The sequence below is a fragment of the Sycon ciliatum genome, chromosome 1, assembly GCF_964019385.1.
Source record: "Sycon ciliatum chromosome 1, ocSycCili1.1, whole genome shotgun sequence".
Classification (NCBI taxonomy): Eukaryota; Metazoa; Porifera; class Calcarea; order Leucosolenida; family Sycettidae; genus Sycon; species Sycon ciliatum.
In genome coordinates this window covers 43839195-43864640 of record NC_088643.1, presented here as the reverse complement: position 1 = coordinate 43864640, position 25446 = coordinate 43839195, and the positions used below count along the sequence as shown (strand labels likewise).

General features: G+C 46.4%; 2 protein-coding genes across 2 annotated transcripts in view; one reads left to right on the top strand and one right to left on the bottom strand.

Moving 5' to 3' along the window:
- Positions 1-10936, bottom strand: part of LOC135827658 (multidrug resistance-associated protein 1-like) — a 35100-nt gene extending 24164 nt beyond the window's left edge. Inside the window, exons 1-7 of the mRNA XM_065340114.1 lie at positions 10723-10936; positions 10380-10553; positions 9320-9445; positions 6527-6670; positions 2228-2368; positions 1780-1841; positions 1013-1141 (exon numbers count right to left, since the gene is read on the bottom strand). Coding sequence (XP_065196186.1) covers positions 1013-1141; positions 1780-1841; positions 2228-2368; positions 6527-6670; positions 9320-9445; positions 10380-10553; positions 10723-10773 — 827 coding nt within the window. The 5' untranslated portion in view covers positions 10774-10936. The remainder of the gene's footprint in view (positions 1-1012; positions 1142-1779; positions 1842-2227; positions 2369-6526; positions 6671-9319; positions 9446-10379; positions 10554-10722) is intronic.
- A 317-nt stretch (positions 10937-11253) lies between these two features.
- LOC135827650 (uncharacterized) lies at positions 11254-22055 on the top strand. The gene is made up of 14 exons (XM_065340107.1): positions 11254-12010; positions 12782-12872; positions 13519-13678; positions 15108-15232; positions 15398-15471; positions 15928-16033; positions 16400-16516; positions 16924-17001; positions 17574-17654; positions 17850-17960; positions 19551-19667; positions 19988-20107; positions 20544-20657; positions 21039-22055. The coding sequence occupies exons 1-14, from the start codon at positions 11745-11747 to the stop codon at positions 21270-21272; spliced, it is 1794 nt and encodes a 597-aa protein (XP_065196179.1). The 5' UTR covers positions 11254-11744; the 3' UTR covers positions 21273-22055.
- Positions 22056-25446: the final 3391 nt, after the last annotated feature.

The window sequence follows — 25446 nt, the reverse complement described above, 5'->3', positions numbered from 1 at the left end:
AGCAAATAGACAGACAAAGCAAGAGATACTTGGCGACTAGACGTAACACAACACATTTTTTAAACAACTTTCTTAATGACAAAATTGTGAAGTGAATCTCTGATATATGACATCATTTTTAAACAAAACATACATGTAAAAAGTGGTAGTGACTCTGGTGATGGTTTAATAGGAAAGTTGGCTGCTCCCCACACTGGAGCTCGCGCATTTCCATCGACTTGACTTGACACTTGACTCACAACTGCCATCCAGAGCACACAAGAAGTCCATCGAACCTTCGACTCGGCAAACCTGCAAGAAAGCACCACTCCTTGCTCAATACAGTGTTTCGGGGAATTCACTCCTCATCAGTTGAGCACGAGTAGGCTGAGGAAGATTGTGCCTAAAGAGCACCACTTATATAGTGTTCTCCAGGCCAAAACGTCACCAGGGATACAAACTTATTACAGAGACCCTCTGACTCGACGGTAACTCACAGTGTAACAAGTCACCTTCAATACGCACTAGCTAGTCTTATCCTGGACTGAAAGTGAGCGGAGGAGAGCACAAGTCACAGCACATGTGCTACAATGCATGATGGGGTACCAAGCTGTCCACACTTCACATGGGTTTATGTGCTACAATGCATGATGGCAAGAGTAAATAACCCCCCAGAGTGTGCAACTCCCACATACCCTGCTGTCCCGACAGAATTTCAAGTTGACGTCATTATTTATGACGCAATGCTCCTTGCACCAGTGATTTACAACATGTGTACGGGTGTCAACGCATCACACGTGTTTCTTTGCAATAATTTGTGCAGGATCGATGGGCTTCGGTCAACCACAGGTTCCGGATTCGTCTGATAATCCGTGTACAGTGCGCATTGCATCATCAAAATGACGTCAACTTGAAATTCTGTCGGGACAGCACCCATAGTCGAGTTGCACACTCTGGGGGGGTTATGTACTCTTGATGATAGGGTACCAAGCTGTCCACACTTCACATGGGTTCACACTCCGTTAGTACTCACTCAGGTCCTTTGCATTGCTGCTCCCAGTAGTGCTCAAACTTGGGACCAAGGAAAGAGGATCGGTCCTGTGGATTGAGCGCCCACAGATCGGCGGTCTGTAGCGCGCGCTTGTAGCCGAGACGAATCAGGCTAGAGTAAAACACAGCCGCACACACACACACACACACACACACACACACACACACACACACACACACACACACACACACACACACACACACACAAACATGCACGCACACAATTGTGGGAATGGATTGAGTGGAATGTGAAGTGACAACGGTTTCACTATGCATTAGGGTTTCCAAATTCGCAGGGCAAACCTTCCGACAAGATGAAATAGCTCACTTTAGGAGTTGCGGCTGCCTATACATGTACAGTAATATTACTCAATCTGTGGATAGAACTGTTTCGTCCTTCGTGGACTCATCAGCGCAGCACAGAGAAAATGATAGCAGTGAAAAATAAAATTTCCAAAGCCAGATTTAAACCAGGCCCGAACGTACCTTGCCAGTGTACTCAAACTGACAAGTCAGTGAGCTCTGCATAACGCAAACAGCAAAGGCACTACCCCACACGAGAGCGCTCAACTACTACAATAGTCGATCGATCGATCGATCGATCGATCGAGGGAGGGAGGGAGAGAGAGAGAGAGAGAGAGAGAGAGAGAGAGAGAGAGAGAGAGAGAGAGAGAGAGAGAGAGAGAGAGAGACAGGTAGAGTTTCAACCTCTTCCTGAGCCACTGTGCAAGTGTAGCTACATGTACTTACTCGTTCAGCCACCAGAAGGAAATCTGGGAAAGGAAGGATGCCTGAACTTCAGGGCACGGGTTCTGTGCAAGCATACCAAGAACATGATAGGCAGCAGCATCAGCAAGTGATCAAGAACAACAGTTTATCAACACACTACATCACACTGCTACTATTAGAGGTCTTTCCTGGTTTCACAGAACAACAGAGACCTAACAAAGGTCTAAACAGCTAGCTGTCCAGAGATTGAGAACAACAGGTACATTTACTTTAATAAAAGTAATGGACAGAACGCAAATGAAGTTGACAGCAGTACTCTCAATGTCAAGATCTATTCCAGTCTCGTGTCTGCATATATGATCCAAGGTGGGGCAATCTCGACTCTAGGGAGCATGCATGAATCTGCAGTGGGCGTATAGCTTCATACAAACACACGCAGCATGTACAGCATCTGAACAATGGGTCTCACCACGTCCGAGTCGACGGAGTACAGTGGTCGACTGTCGGGTATGGCAGCCGCTGCAAGGGCCACTGTCGTGAACAAGAGCATTGCACAGCGAGCACCAAAGTGCAACTCCCATGCATCCACTTTAGGCAGGTCCGGCTGGAGCTGATGTGAAAATAGCAAGGAAAAAAGCAGTGGGCTAACAAATCAGTGGCGCGTGAATACATCAGGCACACTGGTGGAAAGCAGTCCAGTCCACAGATAGTAGGGCCGCAAATGAGGCCATATAGTTCAGCCAATGATTGAGAACATATAGTTCAGCCAATGATTGAGAACATATAGTTCAGCCAATGATTGAGAACATATAGTTCAGCCAATGATTGAGAACATATAGTTCAGCCAATGATTGAGAACATATAGTTCAGCCAATGATTGAGAACATATAGTTCAGCCAATGATTGAGAACATATAGTTCAGCCAATGATTGAGAAGGTTAAAAACTACTGTAAAATGACAAACGTTCGCGAGCGATTTACTTTCGCAACTTCCACGAGCAGCGTCAAATCGCGAAAGTTTGACACGCGAATATGAAATGTTGTACATGTATGCGATCCTGTTTACATCTTTCCCTCAAACCTGTGAATAATGTATGCGCTGATCGATCGTTATGCAACAGATCTGCACATACAGTACGTACACATGCACTCACTCACTATATGCATTGCACTGTACATTCACAGATTCATGCAGCGCTGATCGATGCTTGCACGGCTACAGTCCAAAGCGTGCAGAAGTTGCAATTATTTGCAACGCAACAGCAGTCACTGTCGTTTGAGTACAGTGATAACTTGAACCAGAAGAGACTACATGTATAACGATCGACTGGACCGTGGTGTGCAGAGTGTTGTTGGAGTGTTTGGCCAGCTTGCTGTGGCGAAGATTGTACTGTTGTACTGCTCGAAGAAGTCTTGTGAATTTTATCACCATGAGCATTGTCCAGTGGCTAAGCAGTTCGAAGAGAAAGTCTTCCGATGGTCCCTCTTCGAACACGTCATCCTTTCTCAGTGTTGCCGATAGCGGGGCTGCAGTTGCGGTGGCCAATGAATCTGTGATGGCGGAGCTGGCCAAAGCTCCTGGTAGTCGGAAACGTTCAAAGTACCATAGGTATTCCGATGAGCTGCTAGCAAAGATGGGCAGGCATGCAGCGGAGTTCGGGAATAAGTCAGCGGTCGACAAGTTCTCGAAAGAGACTGGCCACAAGATCAATGAGAGTGCGATTCGCAACTGAAAGAAGTTATACTTCGAGAAACCAAAAGATGTCAAGGGCCCCAACCAGGTGACTGGTCTACCCCACAGATATGAAGAGCATCCGATTATGTTGGGCAATGTGGACTAGGAAGTGGCGGACTATATTCGTGCACTTCGTAGCGCTGGTGGTTGTGTCAGCACGAGTATAGACCCTTTGCACAGCGTACGCATTATGTCATCATTATCATGACGTCAGGGACACGTGCTAGGTTGGAAGCAACTTGGGACATGTCCCATCCTCGATTACATTGTTTTCAAATTGATATTAGAGTTTTCTTCCCCTTCTTGCGCTTGTTCCTTGCCAAGCAGTCCGCTTTTTTGCATTTCTGTAGTCTGTGTCCATTGTGGTGATGGGTATATGTTCTATTGCCCGCTGTACGAAGCGGACGGGTCGAGATAAAATCAAGAGGTTTTCTCTTCCCAATGTGAACTCGAAAACGAAAAGTGCTGACATCGAACTGGTCAAGGAGGGGCGACGGCTGTGGATTGCAGCGATAGCCAGAGCAGACCTAGTTGGGAAGACATTGGATGATGCTCGTGTTTGCAGCGATCATTTCATTTCCGGCCGCCCTTCTGAACTCTGGGACAAAACAAACCCAGATTGGGTTCCTTCGAAGAATTTGCCTGGTCCTGGCAAAAGGAAGGCGAGTGAGGAGCAGGTAGTGGAGCGTTATGCCCGTCGCAAAGCCAGACAGAGAGTGGAGGAGGCCCATTCAGAGGCTGCAGCTTCATTGGATGTCAATGATCCGCCACATCTGTGTGATGTTGGCGTTGCCTCGTCACAACCACCACCATCACCTGATGCTGGGCCTGCTGCTTTAGATCTGTCACCGCCACATGATGTTGATGATGAGAGTGACGTCCTTGTGGAGGAGAGCATGGATTTATCCAATTTTCCACCTGGCCAGCTGGTTCAAGGGCTAGACTTTTCTGAAGAAGGCAGTAAGGACACCAATGACAAATGCGTGGGGACGTTGTTATCTGGTGATGATATAACATTTGCCTTTCAATCCCTAACGGAAGCCACCTTCTCACCTTCTTCCCTCCATGCTCCAACGGCTAACTCCAACAACTTGGACGTCCAGGTGCAGCTGGCCAGGCTATCTACAGAGAACAAGGGCTTGCAAGATAGGCTGACCAAGCTGACAGCGGAATACAAGGTGCTTGAAGGCAAATTGGCCAGTCACGCGCCGTTCACGCAAGCCAAGTTGCAAAATGATGGCGATGTGCGGTTCTTTACGGGTTTGCCAACCTTCGAGATGTTACTGGCTGTGTACGAGCATGTGCGTGAGGGAATACCAGACTCATTTGGCTGTGCCTTGTCCCCGTTTCAAGAGATGGTTGTTGCCCTTGTGAAGTTACGGTTGATTTCCTGCGTAGTCGCTCTGGAGATGACCGACCTTTGATTTGCCGTATCATTCCTGTATGTTGTGCCCTGACCAATCTCTGTGATTCGGTTGTGCCTTTGTTGTGAACCACTTTCATACACACATACTAATCAGGAGTAAATACTAAATAGCCAACTCAGCAGATTCAGTTTTGTCAGTTCTGCCATACTAGTGTTACCGATGAAGAGTGATTATTTATCGTGATGAACAAAACTCTTACCCGTGCTACAGTGACATGTTTCCCGCAGCACTCGAACGACTTCACCCAGCCTTCACCCAGCCTGATACGAACTGGTTATATGCGTCAAGGCCCTTCTTTGCTTTAAACAGCTTTTTGGAGCAGAAACTCGTTTCATGGACCATGTAGGACATAAGGTCAGACATTTCCACACACGGCTCAACAGGTTTCGCACCACGAGGAATGCCCAGCATTGGGTCGAATCCAGAAAGCAAAGACAATTTCTCTTCATATCGTTCCTTCCCAATGGAATCCAATTTCTCGGCATACACAGATAACTTGGGGGTAACTACTGGCTGCAGTGGGTCAGATGAGACTACAGGCTCCGTGTCCATCATAACAATCAATACACACCAGTGGTAGAGCACGATGAAAGTGGAAATATGGACGTCAAAGTGGCATTCTCAATTGCCAAACATACAATCTCCTTCACGGCATGTCCCATTTTGAAGAAACACCGTGCACGTGACAATGGTGAGTCATGGGTATGACGCGTGGCGTACAAAACGCAGCCTTTTTGGCCGAATATGCAAAGGGTCTATTGTGATAGCAGCTGCGCCCGGAATCGTTGCCCACAAGAAGCAAAGTCTTCTTAGGGACAACGGTGGACACGTGAACATCACTAAGGACTGGGTGGCGGACTCGGGCCGTAGGCGTCATCCGTTTGTAAAGCAGAAGGCCTCCAAAGCTGCTAGGAAGCTCCCGCAAGACTTTGACCAACAGAAAACAAATTTCCTTGAGCGAGCCAAGACTGTTGTCGAGGAGCACTCCATTCCGGCTGAACTCATCATTAACTGGGACCAGACAGGGACTAAGCTGGTTCTTGTCATCTCGTGGACATTGGCTAAACCGGGCAGCAAGTCTTGGAGCCCAAGATATAGCACAGCTCCCAACTCTACTTTGACCCTTTTTTTTAGAGAAGTGCTTGATGTGTAGCGAACGTAAATCAAAATTCTTGAAATTTCTAAAAGTTTCTTGGTGGAAGGCAAAAATCGTTAAAATTAATCACCGTTAACTGGTCCAGTTTACCAAAAACGCGAAATTTAGCTGCCTCGCTTTGCAGTATGCTACCAAGAATCCAAGATAGATACAATCATTATTAAGCAATAACCCTGAGCATAGGGGGGGGGGGGGGGGGGGTTGAGGATGAAACGTGAAGCTACAAGTAGTGACTTGCTGCCAATCTATTCAGTCAGAGGAGCAAGAACAAAGCTCAAGTACATGTATAAGCAAGCCACTGTACGTCAGGGTTCTAACCAAAGGGGGGGGGGGGGGGGCATAGCCCCCTCCCTACTCTGATGGCGCACCACCCTACCTATTTTTCGATTTTGTGCTTTTTCAGTTCACACAGGGGAAACGCGGCCACACTGTACATGTACATCATCCTACCTTGTCATGGTCGACATACATCAGTGACCATGTTCGTACACTGATGATGCCATAGATCGTCATGAAGAACCAGAAGAAGAGCATGAGGCCGGAGGACCGAACACCACGCCGCCGATCCCACTCAGTGAGAACCATGACGAAAACCTACACACACATACACCCACGCATATGCACCCACACACACGCGCGCACAAACACACACACGCGCGCACAAACACACACACGCAAGCACATGCACAAACACCCACCCACACACATACGCAAACACAAGCCCGCGCACATGCACACACCCACGCGCGCGCACGCACACACACACACACACACACACACACACACACACACACACACACACACACACACACATGCACCCACACACAATCAGCAAATGAAAGACAAAGAAGCCGTTACACAAGTCACATGCAGCAATCATTGAGATGTTCCCAGGCTGGAGATATATGGTGTTGACGTGTGAACTGCAAAATACCACCAAAGAGTCACACCTGGGAAAGGAAATTGAATAGCCGCCGATTGGAGCTACATTGTAAGATTAGAAGGTGTAAGAATCTGAGTACAGTCAACTTCGCTAATAACGACTGCGGATATAACGACAATTCCCGAATAACGACAGAATGTCCATGCCCAGAGCAAAGTCCCATCTAACTGTAATACCAAGAGTAGATAAACAAGAGTGTGCAACTCCGGGATGGGTTGGCCCGCGGCGGAATTTTTTGTTGACGTAATCTTTTCGACGACGCACGCGCTGCGAGTCCTTTGGAAAGTTTTGTCTCGCGCACTTGGCCGGGCTTTACATTACAAGGTCGGTGCCCAGCACGTGCTCTCACACTGCTCTGCAGCAAAATGAGCGTTTTTCTGAAAAAAGGTGACGTCAACAAAAAAAAGCCGCGGGCGGGGGTACCTGCAGATTGTGCAGAAGAGATCCGGAGTTGCACACTCTTGTTTGTCTACTCTTGGTAATTATTATTATTATTATTTAGAAGAGAAAAGGACATATGGATACGAGTTAAGAGTTAACTCTCCATCACTGTAACATGATACTATATACAGTCAGAAAGTGCAATAACTAGGCACAAAACATCCGAGTTTCAAATTATTATTATTATTATTTTTTCTTTCTTCCATGTTCTTCACTGCCTTCGTATACACTCGTTTTTTGAATACAATAAAAGCCTTTGTGAAAATGTCGGTTCAGCTCGTTCTGTTGATCGCAATTCTAAAATTATTATTATTATTATTTTAATAATGCAATGAATATAACTAAATGCGCACTCATATCACAACCATGGGGACGAATAATGTATTCCAGAACGTTTTCTTGTCACAATTATCAATGGAATTCGTGACTAAAGAGAATGATGAAACTACAATAGGATTTATACACTTGGAGTGAAACAGCGAGGATACAAGCATAGTAAGAAAAATAGCACAAACCTAGGAACAATTTGCACAGGTAATAAACTATAGGTGAGGTGAGAAATGATAGGAAATTCAGCAAGTGCAGTGTGACAATGGACATGCATGTGCAAGTGTGTGTGAGTGCGAATTTACTGGAAATTTATTTTAAATTTTATTTATTATTACATTGCATTGAGCACTCTCCGCAGTTTGAGACCATTCCCTTGTGTTTATTATTACATATAATGAGACTTCGGGCATAAGGACACTTCGTGAATAAGGACACTTTTCTGATGCCCCGCCGAGTGTCGTTATACGCAAAGTTGACTGTATACCGTTACTACATGTAGGCTCATACGTGACCCTGCACAGCCCACAATTCTTCAGTGCAGCTCGTTCCTGCTTGAAGGTGAAACGAGTTAGGAGAATAGGAGTATGAAATGACTGCACTACACGCCATGTGTGTACCATGGATGTGCCGGACGACCAACAGTCAAGTCTCATTCTTCCACCCCACTACAAAACAAGACCACAACAGGGTCAAGATGGTGGGATGATCTGGCAGCACATGTACTACATGCACTGTGGTTGCTACCAGAGACTAGCTATACACACCTATGCAATGTAGGTACGTATGTACGTGTGTGTGCGCGCGCACGTGTGTGTGTGTGTGTGTGTGTGTGTGTGTGTGTGTGTGTGTGTGCGTCCACACTAGTAGCAAGTATTACCTTCACTGGGGGCAGGGGTAAGTGCAGTTGGATCTCGGGACGGACACCCTGATGCCGTTAATCCATTTTCTGCACATTGTCCTCACCCACTCGCTGCGGTGTGGTGAGCCCATAGTGGTGAGCCCATAGGTGGGATCATTTCCAAGTCCACCCAGAGTTTGGGGACTTCGGGGGGGGGGGGGGGGCTGTCGGTCGTTGGGCAGTTCAATAGGCAATTGAGTCATCTTTCCAAGATTCCTTTTGAATCTCTCTCCCCTTTCCCGGGGAGACCCACGTGACCAGTTTTGGCAGTAAGCAAGCACAAGTACAAGTGTGCGGATGTCTGTGTGTGTGCGTGTGTGTGTGTGTGTGTGTGTGTGTGTGTACGTGTCTGTAAGATCTAGTCAGACCTCGCTTCACCGCACGCATCCGTTTTCCACAAAAAAATATGCGGATAGGCGAGGGAACCGGATAATCGAACGCACATACTCTATGTATGCATGACATGTGCTGTAAATCGGAAACCAACTATTTTCTTCCGGATGGTGAGGAATCCGCATAAAAGAGGACCGGATAAGCAAGGTCTGATTGTATACTCCTAGTTCAGTGGTACATATCATCATTAAAGGGACCCTGTATTATTATTACTTGCAGCAGTAAATCATCTACTTACCACGGTGATGCACACCAACGGGCCCGAGATGTAGAAAAACTTGAAGACCTGCTCATTGCTCTCATAGCGATAGATGGTGTGACCTATTTGTACAGCACTGCTAGCTATGACAAGCAGTGCAGAGATCTGAAAAAGGAGCAAAGGGTAAAGTAACAAAACACGATAACATTATATACATGTATATTCATTCCTTGCAAACTAAACTGCAATAAAACTACAATTGTAACCATGAAGAGCAATGTGAAGCAGCTGTGCTGTGCCCGTATTCAACATACGGTAGCTAGAAAGAGTACGGCAACACACACACACACACACACACACACACACACACACACACACATACACACGTGTACATGTGCGTACATGTGCGTGCATGAGTGTGTGTGTGTGTGTGTGTGTGTGTGTGTGTGTGTGTGTGTGTGTGTGTGTGTGTGTGTGTGTGTGTGTGTGTGTGCATGCGTGTGCGTGTGTGTGTGTGCATGTGTGTGTGTGTGTGGGCGCATGTGTGTGAAGTTGTCTTTTGCCAGCAGCATGTACAGGATTTGCACTGGATGCACAGTCATGTAGGTTTAGCAATGAGTGTACTAAAAGAGCGTGGTTATTAAGTGCCCGTTCAGTGATATCAAGAGTACATAACCCCCCAGAGTGTGCAACGCCTGATCCAGCTCTGCATAGGGTCTTGGTCGAGCGTAATCGGATCTTTGCGTCATAATACCGTACACATCTGAAAGGAACCTGGGGAGTCGCGGGTACTCTCGGATCAAAAACCATGGTGCCCTGCCTCGAGACCGGCCTTGCGCTGGTATGGAGTGTACGCATGACATCAGAAGATCCGATTACGCTCGACCAAGACCCTATGCAGAGCTGTATCAGGGGTTGCACACTCTGGGGGGTTATGTACTCTTGGTGATATTGTGTGCCCGTTCAGTGATATTGTGTGCCCGTACTGTGATGACTGTGCAGTTCATTACAATTCGCTCTTCTTGTGGCCTTATTTAAATTGTAGAAGCGTACTCTGTGACTAACATGCACGTACACAAGTACATGCATTGCCACTCACCAGCTTGACTTTATGCAACTTGGACACCACAATAAACGATCCACTCCCTGTAACATTCGTTACCACGAATCGGAGGGCGCCGAACACCCAGAGAAAGGCACAGACGCCCCATACGATGGCTGTATCCTCGAAGCATGGTGTAAAGTCGACTGTTCCAGACACAGCAGGTGGGCTCTGATGATAAGAGATGCAGAAGAGATGCAGTTTACTTGAATCAATTTATGACACCGTGCCTCGACATTTAAGTACACTTTTACATTCATCATCAAAAACACTTCAGCCACGACACTGTAATAAACAAACTTGCTCCATTGTTCTGTTGGAAGCCACCACAAAACCTCACCCAAAATTTGTAGGGTGCACAGAAATCATCCAGAGTAGCGACGACAGGCATCGCTTCCAACCACGAGTAAAGAACTTAACTGAAAAGTTCACAGCATGTTCTGATATTGCACGACAGATTCACTCAAAGCTCTCTTTGAAGGTGAATGCAACGTCGTTTCAATGAAGAACTAAACACCCCCAACCGACTGCAACGTCTGGAAACTTCTTTACCACAAATTTCGACAATCCTTTTATTTTGAATTATTTCCCTTCACGCCTCGTGTCATATCAAGTCATTGAGCGATCATGCATGCCTTGGTACATCATGGTACACATGGTACATCGGTGCCCGGGTACCGGATATGGTGCATGCAAGATAATGGTGCATGCATGCATTATTATGTAAAGAGTCGTTGAAAAGACCCTCCCATCACGTGCAGCGTCATTACATGATGCACGTGATAATCCATCAGGGCTTTTCAAAAAAAATTAAAAAATATTTTCCGAAGAGACAAACCTCTTCCTTTTCGTGCACCTGGTAGTGGTACCCCGTGCTCTCCAGATATGCAGACTCCATCCGCACCATGATCCAGTGTTTACTAAACTAACTTTAGTGGTGTTGGTGACAGGCTTCGTCCTCGCCTGAGCTCGATGAGGAGTCAGTGATGCAGCTGCACCGCAGTGCTGTAGCTCAGATTGCGTCATGACAGGTGCTGATCAAGCTGCTGGCGAGTTCGAGTGGTGGTCGGCCGTAACTGACTAGCAATAGTGCGGCGCGGGCATATGAAAATCTGCGCCAAGCCGTGTCACTTTTGAACTGCCCGGTGTCTGCAATATGAGATGGATGGGTGCATTGGAGAGATCGACACGTTGGAAGAAACAAGTGCGTCGGTGAAGCAAGACGAAACTTTTCAACATGATAGGGAATAATAATTATTATGAAATTCACATGAACAGCCAGGTCTGATCTCCATTTGTAGCTACACTGAACGCCCCCGTCGGACAGTCCGGTCCGGACACAGTCAGGTTGCCTTATTCAGTATGGCAAACCCTAGGTATTCCAGATCAGGGCCAGCGTCCAGTTTGATGAGCAATCAGGTCGATCTTGGATGGGATGCTGTGCAGCGAGAGCTGAAAGAAATTGACCATGGACAAGCAGCCTTGGAGTCGTCAGAGTTTGAGCGTGGCAATCGCTTCGCTGCAATCAACAAGAAGCACTGGAAAGCGCAAGAGACGTGCACATGCTGCACAAATTCAGCTTGCAAAAAGAAATTTGGAGCTCTAGACAGGAAATTGCATTGTAGAAGGTGGGTCCCATTCACAATCCGTATTAAAACATGTCTTCGGGGCTAACACAAACAGGCTTTTTATATTTTGATTGATAGGGTCGGGACAAGTTACCTGTATAACTTATCGGAGCGTCGCTGATTTCTAGATGTGGGCCGAGTGGTTTTTTGCTTTTGCTTTTGCTTTTACTTGTACAGTAGTGCAGTACTGTACGTATTGACAGTGTGTGTGTGTGGCGTAGATTTACCAGGTCAATGGCCGGATCGGACCAGGGGCACGAGTACGAGTAGAGATCACTTCATACTGAGCGGGACAACAGTGTACATGTAGCACGTACATGCAGCTAGCTCCCAGCACAGGCCAGCAGTGCAGCGAGAGGATCCGGATGCAAGCAGTGCAGCACGACGTGAGCCGTTGACCTGAGGCTTTGAAGCTCGAAGCTTGCACTGATACTTCGTAGATGATCTGCTCTTGCGTGAAACCCCGCAAATTTGAAACTTACTGTCATGTGATGCACTGCATGTAGCACTTGAGCTGTGCATCACCACCTCATGTACACTGTAGTTCACACAACACTAGTACACTGCCGTGACCAAGCTACATATTTGTTAGAAGCTAACGGTGATAGGAGGGTAGCTATGTATACGTACAGTTTAAAATATAACTATCACTGCCCGCAGCAAAGAAGCGCGGTCGGTTGGGGAAACCCCGAGTGCGCAATTGACTTTGTTTGGCCTTAGTAATGCTGTGCTGACAGTGTGCTGTCCACTGTGTCTTTGTGTTTGGCTCAGGTGTGGGGACGTGTTCTGCGATGCTTGCACTCAGTACAAGCGCAAATTGTCATTATACGCCAAGCCAGATCCTGATGGGCAGTTGTACCGAGTATGTCTAACTACTTACTAGTACTTTATGGTGAAAAAGGAGAAGGACAAAATGTTACGAGTTATGACTAACTGTCCACCAACGTAACCAGATCTTATACAGTTTTGTCGCACTCGCTGACTGTATAAGATCTGGTTACGTTGGTGGACAGTTAGTCATAACTCGTAACATTTTGTCCTTCTCCTTTTTCACCATAATTTAATTGGCTCACCATCCGAGTTGTACTTACTAGTACTTAATAGTAATACATTGAAGTTCCTTCAAGTCGAACCCCGAAAAATGCAAAAATCCAGTGCAAGCAGAAAATTATCCAACAACGGGAGACACACACTGATTTTGACCCATCCAGTATCCTGGGAAACACTTTGAATAAAGCGAATGTTTGAATTAGACACTTTTCAGTCTAGCAGGGCTTTGCTGCACATGTACATGTACTTGTACTTGAAACATTGATTCCTCCGTATTCAATCTTCCTCACTTCTTTATTTAGCGTGGTGGTTGCCACAGACGATTGAATCAATATAAAGGAATGTTAGTAATTGTATGGCTGTATAGTGGAAATGCGGTTGCCCTGTGTAGTTATGGCGGATGTCGGTAAAGTACTTTTGGGTCGCTTCTTCTTGCTCATCCTGTTTGCTTCTTGTAGGTCTGTCTGAAGTGCTTCGATCAAGGACCCCAGCCACTGGGGACTAGTCGAGACTGGACTGCCGTCTTCATGGAACAGCGCCAGCGCTCTCGTCAACTGAAGAGCAATGGTGGGCCAGGTTACTTGGCCCCCAAGCACTCAAGCTTGACACGAAGATTAGGTATGTGGCATAGGTCAGCTGCTGGTGATAGTTTTCCAGGGGAAATTGTTTTACATACATAGCTGGCCTCAAGCGAAGGTCCCTGGTTCGAGTCCTGGTGGTGACAGTCAATTTTTTCTTCAGACTTTTCCCGTTTGCATCTTTCCCTGAAACCAATGAATGCATACTATACTAGTGCATACCGTAAATGGCACAGGTTAGTGCTTTGCTCGCAGTACAGTACAGTACAGTCTGTCCATGTACAGTAAAACCTGTAACTAACGACCACCCCTTGGTGCCCGGAAAAGTGGTCGTTAGTGGCAGGTGGTCTTTAGTTAGAGGTTTGCACCGCGCGACCATATATGGATCCCATTATATGATATGTATGTCAAAATGCAGATAATACAATCCCCCACCACTTGCGCACTGACATTCTTCTTTCAGATCATACAACACTTGGAGAGAGAGAAAATCAAGTTTTTTATACACCGGAAGCGATACGACCTTTTGACACGTATGTCGACTCACTGGGTTTCCAGAGCAGCGCTGGCCTGGCCAGGCAGTGCACTAGTCACCATGGTCACTATCGACTCCATCCTTACCTCATCTGCGTGCGACTACACTGGCAACTTAACTGGTATCAGTGTGTTGATCTACAGTGGAAACTCAGTCGCTCCGACTTGGATGTAGTGTAGCGTAAACTGTACTAGTGAGTAGTGTGTACCAGTACGTGATGCGGCGATGTTGCGAGTTTTCGCACCTTTCACTGTAGACTATTATCCGCCATCGTATCCTGGCCTGTGTTCCGTACAGGTGAGTACATAATACCGTAGCATGCTAGCTAGCCAGCACAGACTGTCAGTGTGACCTGGTGTAGTGGTGAGTCTGGTGACTGAGCTGTGTGATTGCACTTCGACAGAGAGCCGCTCAGTCTTAGTTTCTCCTTCGAGTAGTAACATCGATCAAAGAGCGCTTTGGATGCGCTCTCCAAGACGTTTCCTATCATGTTTCTTCTTGACAGCACTTGAAATTATGACAGGTGTAGTGTAATCCACACTGATTCCACAGTAAAAATGAGACTGCGCTCATTTGTCCAGCTGTAGTATCGAAACGACCATGGAAAATCATCAATATTTCGAGAAGGAGCTTCAAGCAATGTTTGATTTGCTACATCGCGGTCGCTAGTTACGGGTCAAAATTCGACATTGGGACAAGAAAAGGCGGTCGCTGGTCGCGTTCAGCAGGTAGTCGCTAGTCACAGTGCATTTTGAATGTGAGACCGTCCGTGCCTGACAAAGTGGTCGGTAGTACCAGGCCGGTCGCTAGTCACGGTGGTCGTTAGTTACAGGTTTTACTGTATATGGAGTGTGCTTCAAATACATGTGAATTTTCCTTGTTTTCGGATTGGGGCTTTTGTTTCTTGCTACCTGTGTGTTTTTACTTTGTAAAGGTGTGAAAGAAGAACTAGATCGGTTGCAGCACGGCTTTCAGAACTACGCAGCCTCATGGTTGAAGTCGACGGTGGCAGAGTTGAGGGTTTCTGTCCCAGACTGGCAGCGTTCACCGCATTGGGAGGTATGCTGGAATACTTTTAGCTAAGCCATGCTACTATGAATGCCGGTAGCAAAGAGAGTGTATTATATCCTGAGCTGAAGTCACTGAAGTACTTCTATAATATACTGAAGTTGCACTTCTGCTCATTTCTCACGATAGTCTTCTTGTTGCTGTGTACCCTCGCAGAATCCCAAGACTGTGACTCTCTGCCATATATGTCGCAACAACTTTGGCATTCTTGCCACGAAGCATCATTGCAAGTAAGCATGGATCACCTGTACTACCTAGCCATAGAAGAGAACAGATATTTGCTAAGTACGGTGTAACCAGCTAGCTCACACGCGCGCGCGCGCGCGCGCACACACACACACACACACACGCACGCACGTAGCTCTTCACTTCTCTCCCTTCCTCCCTTTCTTCCAACAACTTTTTCCCACCATTGCTACTCTCCACACATACACACCTATGTGGCGCATTTGTGCTTTTTTTTTAGAAGTTCTTCTCATCACTTTCCTACAGCACCTCACAGCATATCTACAAAATTCCTTGGTTGCATGCATTTAGTTTTTACTGTTTCCTCCTGACGATACGCCATCCCCAAAATTTGATGAACCTGCAGTGACATTTGCAGCAGAGAGACCATTTATGATTGTTGGAATTTGGAAAAGTAATACTTGTGCAATTGTTTCTGCCTCTTTTTCATGATCACTTAGGGTGTGTGGCCGTATCATGTGCAAGCAATGTAGTGCTGAGGAGCTGATGCTGTATATGGATGATGCCACTAAAGAGGTTCAATGGGCTATCTATGGCTTTGAAGGCGTGAGTTGTTGAGGCTGATGTGGTTGTGCGTGTGTGTGTGCGTGTGTATCAGCTGTGTGGTGGATACCAGGCTAAAATTAGTGGCGGTCAATTCAACAGCCTTGCAAGCTGTTGAAAGGTGTAATCCCAGCACTAGTTGCTATGTCTAACATAGCTGTTCGCTATCATTGCTTCTGCGATGGGCAGGTCTGAGGTGTGTGTGTGTGTGTGTGTGTGTGCGTGTGTTTGTGTTTGTGTACACTTGGCCTAACTGTATGTTGTGGAACGCTGTCCTGTGAAATACGCCCTTTGTCGTATTGCTGAAATTAATTGACTGAGAAATTTGCACTTTTTCGAGCATGCTCTTCTCTCCCTCTTCTTGTACAGTGCCCAGCCAAGGAACCAAGTGCCCGGCTGTATCTCCGATGTTGCTCGGTGTGTCGGGATGATCTAAAGCCATTCAAAGCTAAACAGCTGGACGCGGTGGAGGTGGCCTGTGAAGCGGTACGACTAGAGAATATAATTATCATGATTGACCTGCACGTGTGTGTGTGTGTGTGTGTGTGTGTGTGTGTGTGTGTGTTGGCCGTGGTGCGCCTGATACTGGCACACCCTCTCTGTCTTGTGAACACGTGTGTTTCTCACATGTTTGAGTGTAGCGCTCGTACTTTGATCGGGAAGGAACTGGGTGATGTTTTGTTTTTGTCTCGCTAGCACACCACCTGGTGTAACACACCCTCTCATTCCAGTCAATACCATGCCTGCCAGGGGACAGCATGTTTGCAAAACTGGTGTGTTTGGCCGTTGAACTACCTTTGTCTCATGTAACACAAGAGGCTGGTTTCCTAGTGCACTTGTGGTGTCATTGAAATCGCTGTACATGTATTTATTTTTTGTCATGATTCGTGCAGGATGTGATGGGAGACCTTGCCAAAATCCATACAGACTTGTGCCATTTGCAAGAGAAACTTGAGAAGCAAATCCCCGTGGTTAGTTGGATCCTGGCTGCAGAACTGTGGACTTGTGTGTGGATATTCATGTTGTTTGTCCTTCCTTCCTTCTTTTCTTCCTTCCCCCGTACCACTGTACTGTGTTTGTGTGTGTGTGTGGGGGGGGGGGGGGGTGGCGGGGGGTGTCACTGACTTGTCACCACCCGAGTCATTGGTTTGAAGGAGATTTGTTGCAGTTTCAGCCATTGCCACACAGCTTGATGGTCACTTTTCACCAAAATGTCGTCTTCATAATAAGCTGATTCTGAACTTGCTGTGAAATTTGGAGGCCCCTTATCCGTTCCTAGTGATGTTAGGGACCAAGCATTGGAATATTGGTCGAAAATAGCCAACGTTACGACCTTTGGCCAACTGGACCAGTTGTAAACATCCCTGGCAACTCCTTTTTTAATCCACAGACCATATCTACAAACCCACCGAATTTGTTACAAGTACATCCATCACTGTATGTAAATGAAATGTTGGGTTACCTGGCTCGCTGTGCATGCCACTGCCTGGACCAACCCCTGCATGTATCTTTACCGCACCTTCCTTTCTTTTTGTTTGTTTAGTTTCAGGAACACGTAGAATCTATGAATGGAGTCCGAACTACTGCCGGTGTCAGTCCAATCAAGCGTCTAGCGAAGTCTCAGGTGAGATGGCAAATTCAATTACATTGCGCGTACACTGCATACTTTTTTTAAATTAAAGTGAAAGAAATAGTGGTCTACAGCTCTCAGTTGGCTTGTGACATTAGTGTTCCTCTGGGTTTTGTACAGGATCATCTACTTGTAACATTTTTCTCGTTTGTATATAAATGGCACCCTGACATTCTGCTGTTACTACAGATGGATGTGTCGGACTGCATAACCCGCTATGCGCTGCTCCTCAACCAGAGGCTGCGCCGTGTGCGCCCGACCCACAAACTGCATGCAACTATCCTCAGTCGAATAGCACAGGTGTGTAGTGTTGTTGCCTCCTCTTTAGTTGTGTCTTGTACTGCAGCACTGCGTGCAAGCTGGGCATTCGTGTTGCAGCTGCTTTTTCATGTGGCACAGTGTGGTTGAGTGTGTCATGTGTGTGTGTTTGCATCGAATACACCTTGGAACATGGTAAATAACTAAAATAGGTAATAGTATGGCGTGTAATCTCGTGGCATATCGGATTGTGTACATACATGTGCATGATTGTACTTCCATGTACAGTCAAACCTTGTTAGGACGAACACTGATAAGGCGAACTTTCCGTTAGTACGAACTAGGACCAATCCTATGGTTGGTCGGGCATCAATTCAAGTCAAAATTATTCGTTTACGACAAACTTCTGTACAGCGAACTTTCGCGAAGACGAACTATTTTCAAGTGTGATTTGAACAAAATCATTGTGGTCATGTACATGTCGTACGAACTTTTGGTTCACGAGCGTGCGCGTGCGCTGGCTGCATTTTTTTTCTTATTTTTTTCAATAGTCGTGGCCATATTGGACATACAGTGCAAATTGTTTTCAAGCGTGTTTTGAACAAAATCAGCACGTTGTACGAACTTTCGGCACAGTCGTGAAAGACTCGTGATTCATTGCACATTGTCATTGTACTTACCTGCTGCTGGCTTATGCTAAGAATAAAATGCTTCCCATGTACCACAGCATGCACCTTCACATAAATACAATCCATGTCGATTTTTGTCAGATCTGGATAAGAAGAACTCCCGATGAGACAAACAAACGTGTTCAGTTCCTTGAAGTTCGTCCTAACGAGGTTTGACTGTACTCATATTGACAGGTGTGGAGCATAGGATACTTTGGTGCAGGGAAAGCACACCTCACTCAAGCGCATGCAGCGCATCCTGCACTGTCACTTGTCACTTCTGTTGACTGCATGCACTTGCTTCAGAGGGCACTTCAACCCTGGTGCAGTCAACCCTGCCAGCCAAGATGGCACTTTTGTTTAGTTGTGGTCGCTGTTAGCAGGTCCAATATGGCACTTGGTGCACTAAAAGCCGGTCGCTGGTCGCGCAAAGCAGGTGGTCGCTGTATCTGGTTCAGTTTCTGTCTAGAACTCTCCGTGCATGGAAAAACGGTCGGTAAAACGAGAGGTCGCTTACACCAGGTTTTACTGTATCTCGATCAATGTTCACCGTGTTCACTTTATCTTAGGCTTAAAACAACGGCTATCAAATTCTGACCTATATACGTCATCGACATCACAATCTTGGATAAGAAAAAAGTGAGACTGTGAAAAACCGATGGGCCCCGATTTGGCGAATGGACTATAGTTATCCTTTCACCCCTTCACGGCATAGTCCTTCCCCTGTCTGTCGCTATGTATAGATGGTACGTGGCCTCGCACTACCCCCCCCCCCCCCCCCCCCCGTACTACGCACAATACCATGCTCTACAGGACATGGCCTCCCCGTCTCTTCACTATATCTGCACTCACATGTCTGTAAAATATAGCACTTCCTTACCTATATCAGTTCTTGACACAGCACACCCTGTGTTTTAACTCTGACTTCACTCACATGTCTTGTGAACTGTGTCTTTTTTTTCAGAGTAAGATGTTGTACTACCGCGAACGGCTTTTTGTATTCCGTGCACTCAAGCATTGCCTGGCGGAATCAACACCACAGGAAGTGCTGGATCTTGTTCAGAATACTGTGGAGCTTCAGGTTTGTTAGCCAAGTGTGCTTGCTGCTGTTGCTACTGCTCTGTGTGTGTGTGTGTCTCTCTGTCTCTCTGTCTCTCTCTCTCTCTCTCTCTCTCTCTCTCTCTCTCTCTCTCTCTCTCTCTCTCCTCTGTGTGTGTATTTGTATTTTAAAATAATAATTTTGTATTTATGGATTCTCCACAGGCCTTAGCCTAAATCAAGGGAGTCTCCGTGTGTGTCCACCCATCACACTAAATCTTTGGTTACACTCTACGTTTAGCTGGACGTTTCTGGTACTCTACTTTCTGCATCTACTTTATGCCCTGTTCTGCCTGTTTGTAGACAATCACAAGTGTCTACATTTTCATGTGCCAGTTGTCAATGGAAGTCTTGAATATGACTGAGGTGTACAGCTTGGACAAGGAACTTCTGGAAAGTCTGATGCCATTGCAGCGCAATGAGGTTGGTGTTGAACTCGCACATGGCATTGAAAATAATGCCTTTCAATATACATAGTTGTTTCTGAGATATGTGCAGTGTATGTGCGGCGACTCTGGCTGGCTTGACGATGGGTAATGATTTGCAAGTACAGGTACAGTACGGTTGAAACATGCTCGGTCACCCTGGATTTATGTTGCTCAGAGAACAACAGGTTTACCATACTCCATTGTCATTGGTGCTGCTGCTGCTGCTGCTATTGTTGTTGTTGTTGTTGTTGTTGTTGTTTTTTAATTCTTTATTCGTTGTTGTTGTTGTTGTTGTTGTTGTTGTTGTTGTTGTTGTTGTTTCGAATCTTTATTCTCACGATAGCCAGTGGCCAATAAGAGATTGTTGTTGTTTCAAATCTTTATTCTCATGATAGCCAGTGGCCAATAAGAGATTGTTGTTGTTGTCCCAGACGTGTACCAAGGACATGAAACATGCAGTGGATCGATGTTGCAAGATTGGCCAGCCGGAAGATCTCGAGGACCATCTGCGGAAAGCACGGGAGCTAATAAGCATGCGTTATAAGGTTAGCTGCGATATTATGTTAAAAAGCCATAGCAAAAATGCCTTTGATTCCCGTGCACTCCCGCTCTGATTTTCGAGCGTGCACCAGCAATGTTAAAAAAACTTTTTTGTGAGAACAATGCATGCTTCAGTCACCACCGTGAGTCAACCTACGGGATTATACTTTCTCCGGGAACAAAAAAAGATGTGGTTGAGTATGTTCCGATGTTTGCGTTAAACACACGCTGGAACATGGTAAATAAATACAAATAAGCATTGTGTGATCTCGTAATTTGCGCTTTAAATTCAGTTACCATGCCTGTCTTGTGAACTGTGTGTCAGTGTTGAGATGCTTCTTTGCTTCCACCTTCACTTTCTTCCTTCTCTTTCTCTCTTTGTTCAGGAGAAAGATCAACGGCTAATCAAGTCTCACCTATGGTCAGCAAATCTGACCAAATCCCGACGCCAGGCTCTCATCACCGGGCGGTGCTACGAGGTAGTTGGCAGGGTACACCAGGAGTTGGAGGCGAAGTCCTCAGTGCACCACTTTGAGCAGTCCAAAGAAGCACTGTCCATACTCAAAGCTCAGCTGGATGTGTACGTGTCCAGGCAAGCGAATGGCTTCGTCTGGCGGTGAGAGGATGCTCCTGCCTCTCCATGGCAGCCTTTGAGTTTTCAACATGGATGTTAATAGCTTTGCTGCTGGCAGCGTTGATATGCAAAATAAATCTGTTGATGTACATACACTTCTGGCAGGCAAATGTTGATCCCCTGCCTTTCGCAGGTGTGGTACTGTGCATATATTCCACTTGATCTCCAGCTTTTTTCCTGTTGTGCTGAAAAATGTACCGGTACATGTTAGAGCTGCTTGTAGAGCTGGTTGATAATAGCCCATTGAAGACACAACAGTCAGCATTCACCGTGCTACAGCTAGCAACTCAGGTTGCCCCCGCATGCAATGGTGCAATTCCGTGAAGCTGATGCTCCTACAGAGGCTGCGGATGAATGTGATTATTCTTCATCCTGCTCTGCCGCGTTTTCCACGTACAATCCTCTAAGTATTTGCCTTATTCGCTCTGCCCCCCTGGCCATGGAGAACTCTGCCTAAGGATATCTTGACGCTGCCCAAAGAATTCCCTTAGTAAATAGGCTTTAGGCTTTATCTTAGTCTTAGGCATAGGATTCCTAGCTACATTGCCTCCTGCGTTTTAGCAATGCTTATTTTTAGAGCGGTTTTTTATTTTTTATTTTTTTTACTTCTTTTACACTTCTACAGGCTGTGCCTCTTGCATAGTATTTTTGATCAGACTCTACCGTATAACTGCTACCACCAACTGCTGTATATCTTGTTCTTACCCTCATCACATGCAGTTAGGTTGTTTACCTCTCTTGACACTCGGCGTACCACTATTAACATTTATACTCAAGTGTAGCGTGTACGTCGTGGAAGTCAGGGTGTCGTGATACGACTCCCTGGTTGAGGTATACCGTGCACACAAGAGTATAAGTCCCGGGGCGCTTATCTCTGGTGTGCACGTGGAAAAGGCTTCACTTCATGCTTTGTAGCAGGGAGTAGTAAAAAATGCCCTGCTTAGTAGCATTGTCACCGACTCGAGGAGTGTTGATGACGAGGCGTATAGCACAAGTGTGGATGCAGGCCAGGGAGTAAGTCGTATGAAGGGTATACGACTCTCTGATGCAGACCACGACTCCTTGGCATGCAGGGAATAACTCCGATCTTGCCAAGTAGTTTCAACTATCATTCTGTTACTTCTTGTTTGGTGCCAGTCACTGCCTGGCATATCCTAGATCCTGATGACGTGCAGGGGAGTAGTAACATATCGGTATTTTACTACTTCAGGCGCAGATGGCAGGCACATACTACTACAGGTAGACTCCCTCTAATTCGAATACGGTATAATTCGAACTTTCCGTGTAATTCGAACTTTTTCGTCGTACCGATCTTCTGCAAGTCACACACGATCAAGTCAAAATCGAATGCATAATTCGAAGTACGAAAAGTGCGCCGGTTGGATAATTCGAACCCAGTCTTCGTACGGAAGAGCTGTTTACAGTACATTAGCTATGTACGTGTCCTTTGAACGCTTATTTCGAAGTGAGATTGAGTTGCTATCCTTCTAATTCGAAGTTCATTCTTTTCTCCTTCTCTAGCCAAGAGTAGCTCAAAAATCGATCAATGGTCCGCTGCAGGATCGACTATAGCATTCAAGAAACCCACCTTCTCTCGATTTTTGATTCAAGCCCGTGCGAGGCAAATTGCAAAGGTTTGATTGAAGACGACTTCTTCCAGGTGGCTGACTCTCTTCGCGGATCTCGATGGCCTTTCTTGCTGCGCCAGCTCGTGCGCGGAGATGTTGGCGCACAACAACACCATTGTCGTAAATATTGTCGATGTCTATGCTTCACTTCCGTTCTTCAGAACGACGTGCTGCTGTCCGACGGCCTTTCATGACGCGGATTAGGCAGCGCAGTTCTTTTCCGTTTCAGGAAAGCTGCAGTGACTTTTACTTCTTCACTAGAAGATGGAGATATTGTCAAAATGATTTTGTGTCGATCCAGTGTTTTGATGATCCGTTGTATACATGTACATGACCGGTATGACCACCTTATATGTTTCGTTGATGCAAATAAAAATGTGCAAAAAATATTCAGCATGCGATTTCAAGCATTTTGACATACATATCAGTGCATGGGGCTGCATTTGGATAATTAGAAGTTCTGGATAATTCGAAGTTAGGGCCTGGCAATTTGAGGTTCGAATCCGCGATATTCATGTTAAAACAAAATGGCGTCACGATTTATTGAAAGTGGTATAGTTGGTGGTACGAGTGTTCAAAACCATTTGAACTTCATACTGTTCGTCTTCTTTTTGACATGCTCTCTTTCCGTCGTCCTTAGCTTTTGTTTGTTGAGAGCTGTTTTGGCTTTCTCCTATACCTCTGGGGGATGCCAAGTGATGGTTTTGAGAGGCTGGTGATGGCTGTGAGCGAGAGTTTGCCGATCGGCGTCGTCCTCGCTATAGCGATGAAGATACTAGTTACTGCGCACCTGGCAGATATCACAACACGTCGGAGCGTCCAGGAGCAAAGGAATCTTGGGTTTTCACTGGAATCTAGTTCCTCCAGCATCGTGTAGCCCACCGTCGGTGAATGTCGGTCCAGAAAGGTCGAACCTGGTCTTCTGCAGCATCTCGCAGTCCTGCGAGGCACACTGAATACGCCTGTCATGTATTCTACAAATAAAAATCACGAAGTAATGGAACTAACAGTGATGAGTCTATCCTGTATGCTGCAAAAGACGCAGGAAATGTGACTGGTGTCTGTACACTCAGTGACTGGACGCCAACACCCCAGTCTTCTCCTGCAGGATCTGTTTGACATTGACATTATGCAGTAGGTCGGCATTGACCTGGTTTGGCAGCTATCGTAATAGTATCTGCCTGGTTGGATGTAGCAGGTTGGTGTTTGCTCGTCGTCCAGTCCGGAATTTTCTTGTAACTCACAGTAGAGTACGCGCAGGGTTTGTGATCATCCCTGTTCACTTCAATATTATCAAACACAACGTTCCCTTTGTCACTCATCTTATCCTGAGTACTGAATTTGCTGACAATATTGCACCACACTTGTCACAACCTACCGCCATTGCTGGCGGTGGCGGCTGGTTCGTCAATGGCGGTGACCAGGCTGACTGACTAGCTTCGAGACAGCGGCCTCGTTGTCAACCCCGCGGCAGCCTAAAGGTTGATTTTATCGATCCAGCCTCAGCGCCATGTTGACGATGCCCTAGTGACTGTGTGTCATGGATTGCCTTGCCATCAGCGGTCCTTGCCGTCCACCTTGATGCAGCCCTCAACAACTGGCTCAGCCCATGGGAGTCTCAAGTGGACAAAGTTGTTGCCAAAGTAGCTCAGAAGATTGGTGCATCGTGGTGTAGGTGAGCACATAACTAGGACTTCCCAGCGCCTATTTGTCCAGGCTGCGATACTATGCGACATTCTGCACTGCACATTCTTTTCAGCACTGCAAGGCCGGCAGCTGGACCGACTGCAGGGGCCGCGCACATGCAGGCCGCCTGTTGCCAGTGCAGCATTCTGGAACGCCGGTTCCTTCCTTCTGAGATCCGTGGAATAATAACTTTCTTTGCTTCAAAGCAAGTTGCTTACCTTTCTGTTGTGCTCCCAGTGTCCTTACAACAATAACCTACAGCAATGTTTTATTTTCCTTTCCATTCCCCAACCAATGAATACTACGACGTCGATTCTATTTCTTCATACTTTGGTGTGTGCCCGCGCACGCACGTGTGTGTGTGTATACCTCACTCGCCACTCGAAGTTCTGTTCCCCATCACTGGAACACTGCCTGTTCTTTCAGGACCTGCCATCATCTGCGGATGGGCATTCAATGATTGTATTGTGTGTGTGTTTCATTCAGAATCAGATCTGCTATCGTTGCTATAAGAGAAAATCTGTGGGTTCACATCCAGTGCATTTTTAGATTTGCGTGCTTTTCTCGCCACGGGCGCATACATGGGACATTGTGTGTGTGTGTGTGTGTGAGTCTGTGTGTATGGGGATATTGTCTGTATCGGCTTTTGGTACTAATGTTCAGGTCTGTGCTTGCATGTGTGAACATGAAATTGTTCGGTTCTGTGCATGCTATTGCTATGTTGTATATTATTGTATGTATGTGTGCATTTCCACGAACAGTGTAGACGAGCGTGGAGAGTGCATTCATCCCTCATCAACCACTTCCCCTTGGGCTTACGAGAGTTTTTTCTGCGTACCTCTCATT

What these genes read in the sequence shown, in the direction of transcription:
- LOC135827650 (XM_065340107.1), top strand. Translation starts at nt 11,745, where the DNA reads ATGGCAAACCCTAGGTATTCCAGATCAGGGCCAGCGTCCAGTTTGATG. An exon ending in AGCGTTCACCGCATTGGGAG is followed by an intron (nt 15,233 to 15,397) that starts GTATGCTGGAAT and finishes GTACCCTCGCAG; the next exon opens with AATCCCAAGACTGTGACTCT. An exon ending in AGAATACTGTGGAGCTTCAG is followed by an intron (nt 19,668 to 19,987) that starts GTTTGTTAGCCA and finishes GCCTGTTTGTAG; the next exon opens with ACAATCACAAGTGTCTACAT.